The 4410-nt window shown below is 41.6% G+C and overlaps 1 protein-coding gene across 1 annotated transcript; it reads left to right on the top strand.

Annotated features, from left to right (window-relative positions):
• Positions 1-1986: 1986 nt before the first annotated feature.
• LOC117482824 (perforin-1-like) lies at positions 1987-4049 on the top strand. Its single transcript, XM_034131041.1, has 2 exons — positions 1987-2537; positions 2731-4049. The coding sequence occupies exons 1-2, from the start codon at positions 2011-2013 to the stop codon at positions 3857-3859; spliced, it is 1656 nt and encodes a 551-aa protein (XP_033986932.1). The 5' UTR covers positions 1987-2010; the 3' UTR covers positions 3860-4049.
• The last annotated feature ends 361 nt before the right edge of the window (positions 4050-4410 follow it).

The raw sequence follows: 4410 nt of genomic DNA, 5'->3' as shown, positions 1-4410 counted from the left end.
GTTTTACAAAAACTTTACAGATTTTACATATTTGGCACTGGTTTTAAATATGCAAAGGCCTCTAACTTCGATGTGATGGCAGCATTTATTTGCTGTGTCCCCATTTCCCATGGTAATATGGCTAATGTGTTTATTTATTATTTGTGGGGCAATTTAAATTTGTGTTATTTATCTTTTTTTTCAAGATTTAAATGAAGCTCAGCGCAAGTTCTTTCAGGTAGACTGGGTGTATATACATTCACTCCGCAGCTGCATATAATCAGCTCATCACAGGCGTTCTCTTTAACCTATTACATTTCACCTCATTCTCCAGCAGCCAATCAACGTGCTGCAGCCAAACTTTAAAATGGTTCTCCTCTCTCCTGCAGTCAGCTGTGATTTCAGGTGTTCATGCTCCTTATCATATGGCATGTGCCAATAAATGTTCAAACAAAATGAAGTCTCTCCTGATTGAAACATCATGTGTTGAAATAAACAACTGCAGTTCAAAATAAAAAGTGAATTGCCTAATATTTTTGTTGTGAAAAAACTATTGAATACAATATATTTGAAGCAACTTAATTTATAAATGGTTGTCAACTTAAAAACGTGTGTTCACAATGATGGTAATTAAGTACATACAACTTAAAATTCCTTTTAAATCATGTGGTAATCAACTTAAAAACTTGTGTTTATGCTACCAATTATTAAGTAAGTGGTAATTAAAAACACCTCTGATTGTAGAGGAAAAGCCTTCTCCCCTAACTCAAATAAGTTTGTTGGTTTAACACAATTTCATTAGAAGTTGTCATAACTCAATAAACATTGATGCAAACTGTTGCGTTGATTTTCTTTGTTGAGCCAAAGCATTTGTTTTAAAGCTGGCTACACACCAACCCGATTTTGGGAGTCAGAGGCCGTCAGAGGCAGTCGGGCATTCGCGGCGCCCTACTCAGGTTGGTGTGTCCCGCACCGTTGTCTCTTTACGGCACCTTTTCACACCTCCCGCGGCCTCAGAGGTCAGAGAAAGTCGGCCCAAGCAATCACTCTGATTGGCTGTTCACACTACCGCTGCCTGCTGGTAAGGACAGTTATTGCCACTCGTCGACTGAAGTATTTGCGGTGTGTTCGTAGGCGGGCGGCGTAGGCGGGCGGCGTAGCCGACGCAGGCGACGTAGCTGACGTAAAAGTCGGGACGCATTCGGTACGCATTCTTTGGTCTCAGGTGGGTGTGTAGCGGCCTATAGAGTGCAGGAGGGGCTAAAGAAGAAGCACATTTAGGTGATGGAGGGGCCTAGCCAGTCTCCAGACCTTAATCCTATAGAAAATATGTGGAGGGAGCTGAAGCTTCCAGATGCCGAGCATCAGCCTCAAAACCTGAAGGGTTTGGAGAGGATTTTCTGCTAATAAGAATAGGGGTTAGGGGGGTGAGACAGATAATCATTATCATGTGAAACATTTGAAAAAAAAATGAAATTAAACTTAGTAGGCCCTACATCCCTTCGAATTTGTTAATATGGGTATACTAACTGAATGCTGGATGATAACTGCGTTTTTAAGTCAACATATATTTGGAAAAATACATTACAAGACGTGATAAGGATATAATGCACTTGTTTGACAAAAAGTTCACAATATCTATTTATGTTATGCTCAAATATCCTGCTCTAAAATGTGAGATTCAACCAATTGTATATATCCTTTTTAATGACAGGAAAACTAAATGTGCCTTTCATTAAAGTGCATTCAACAAGTCACAAGCTCACATGCAGAAACACACTCGCACACACATGCACACATACTGTATATATAATATCTGTGAGATCACAAAGGCAATCAAGACTCCTCCTCCACATTAAACTATAAGTTGGGGCATCTATTCTGAGCCACTGAACAGAGCTTGCTGTCAGCATTCACGGTAAGACCCCTGAGTTCTCCCCATGAATCTAATAGTTTGAGTGGAATCATTTTTTCTTACAATTTCTGTGTCAGATTCAGTGTCTTATGTTCCTTTCTATTTATTCCATACAGATGGCAAGGCTGTGGCCTCTCCTGCTCCTGTGTGGGTTATGGAGTCCTCTGTGTCTGTCAGCAGGTGTAAGCTACATCGGGACACCCCAGGAGTGTGCAAAGGCTGAATTTGTCCCAGGCTACAATCTGGGTGGAGAAGGCTTCGACATCGTCACAATGGAGCGGAAAGGGGCCTATGTCATTGACATGGAAACATGGAATCTTGGCAATGGCACTTGCAGGCTTTACAGCAACAGCATAGAGAGCGGAGAGAAACAGAAGGTCCCAGCCACCGTGATCGACTGGAGAATCTACCCAAAGTGCAATCTACATGTCTCCAGCATACTCTACGATTCGGTCGAAACTCTCGTCAATGACAGCACGTCATCGGTGTCCAATAACTGGAAACTTGGCCTTAAACTCCCTGGAGTCGGTCTTGGTGTTGGCGTCGGGGGTTCCCACTCCAAAGAATCAAAATTTGCCATCCAGAAGTCGAAAAAAGACCGGTACACCTTCTTCAGCCATTCTGTCGACTGTCGCTTCTACGGGTAAGTGTGTGGAGTGATATTCGTCCTCTAGGCTTTAACTCTGAAATGTACCTAGTCAGTCATTTTACTGAAACATGCTCTGAAGTATATTGTTCTGGATAATTGGCAAAAATGGCAAGCAACATGAACAGTGATTTGAATGAAATGGGACTGTGAACCACTGTCACAAATATTTTCTTTCTTTCGTTCACAGCTATAGACTGGAAAACAAACCTCCACTGAGTCGTGCATTTCAATCAGCCGTGAACTCAAATCCTTCATATCACGAGCTGATTGACACATATGGTACACATTTCATCACACAAGTGTCCCTAGGAGGCAAAATAAAAGCAACCACTTCTGTCAAGACCTGCGAGGCATCAATGAAAGGACTAACAGCAACCGAAGTAAAAGACTGCTTGGAAGTCGAGGCTTCTGCTAGCTTTGCAAACACTGCCAGCATTCAGAGCATGATCAAAAACTGTCAGGGTAAGAAGAAAACTTTCAGCCATAGCCAAAGTTTCAGTAGCGAGTTTAGTGAGCGTACCTCAGAGGTCGTTGGTGGAGACAAAATTGATGCTGATGTGCTCTTTAATGGCCAATCAAATCCTTCTGTCTACAACCGCTGGGTTGACTCACTGAAAAGCACACCTGATGTGATCAAATACAACTTAAAGCCTCTGCACACGATACTTCCAGAGAATCATCCTGCCAGGGCCGGACTGAAGCGGGAGGTGGAGAAGTACATTAAGAACAACGCAGTGTTGAGTCAATGCTCTGAAACCTGTAAGATTGGCCACAAAACCAACAAGAGGGATCCTTGTGCTTGTGTTTGCAACAGTAATCAGAATCTTAGGTCAAACTGCTGTCCGGCTGGGAAAGGTCTTGCAACGTTGGAGGTCTCTAAACTCTATGCTAATGGGCTGTCTGGTGATTTCTGGACTCAGACAGATGGCTCAGTGGAGGTGAAATTTGGGGATCAGACTAAGCGCACTGCCATCATCGATGACAATGACAATCCTAGATGGCCGGAGAAATTTCAATTTGGACCCATCAATATCAACTTGGCAAATACACTTGTGTTTAGGGTTTATGATGAGGATAGTTACTGGAATAGTGATCTGCTAGGCCAGTGTTCAGTTGTTTTGCGAGCCGGGGCTGTGGTGACAGATTCTTGCATGTTTGATGATGGTACCCTCTTCTACTCCTACGAAGCAAAGTGTGCACCAAGTCTTGGTGGTCAGCAATGTCAGGAATACATACCCTCCCCTATGAGTGCGTCCTTGGCCAAGGTCTTTTACTCTAGAAATGGGGTCCTGCTTGGAGACACGGGGCAGAAGTAGTCGGGGTTAGGTCAGCACTTGACCTGGGATGTTCTAGCCTGTTTCCCTATCTTTGTTTGCAAAAATAATTATGTTAATCCTCAGATGTAATCCAATATGTGTGTGATAATTGTGTTTCATAATCTAACCTTTTACTTTGCTTCTTTCTTCATCGTTACTAAATCTGCCAATAAAGCATCAGCAAAGACAACAACGGTGTCATGATTTTATGCATTCCAAAATACTTTGTGTTGTTTACATGTAATATTGAAAAGATGATTAATGCAGGAGCATGTACAAACCTTATAAACTCTGTTTGGTTACAAAGTATGTCAAAAATGTAAACCAATTCAAATACAATAGAAACATAATAACTTAACTTTTACTTTATGTTCACCAGTGTATTGAAATAAAAAGTATTTTTTTAAAGAAAGGCTGAATACTAAACTTAGAGAGTCATGAATTGTGTTTGAGTGGGAGAAACAGAACCCCAAATACAAGGAAGAGAAACAGATAGTTAGAGTTCAAAATATATCATTATTAACACAATAAAGAGGGTACAAGAAAAGTCA

This window comes from Trematomus bernacchii, unplaced genomic scaffold (assembly GCF_902827165.1).
Source record: "Trematomus bernacchii unplaced genomic scaffold, fTreBer1.1, whole genome shotgun sequence".
In the NCBI taxonomy this organism is placed as follows: Eukaryota; Metazoa; Chordata; class Actinopteri; order Perciformes; family Nototheniidae; genus Trematomus; species Trematomus bernacchii.
This window is presented reverse-complemented; position numbering and strand designations above follow the sequence as displayed.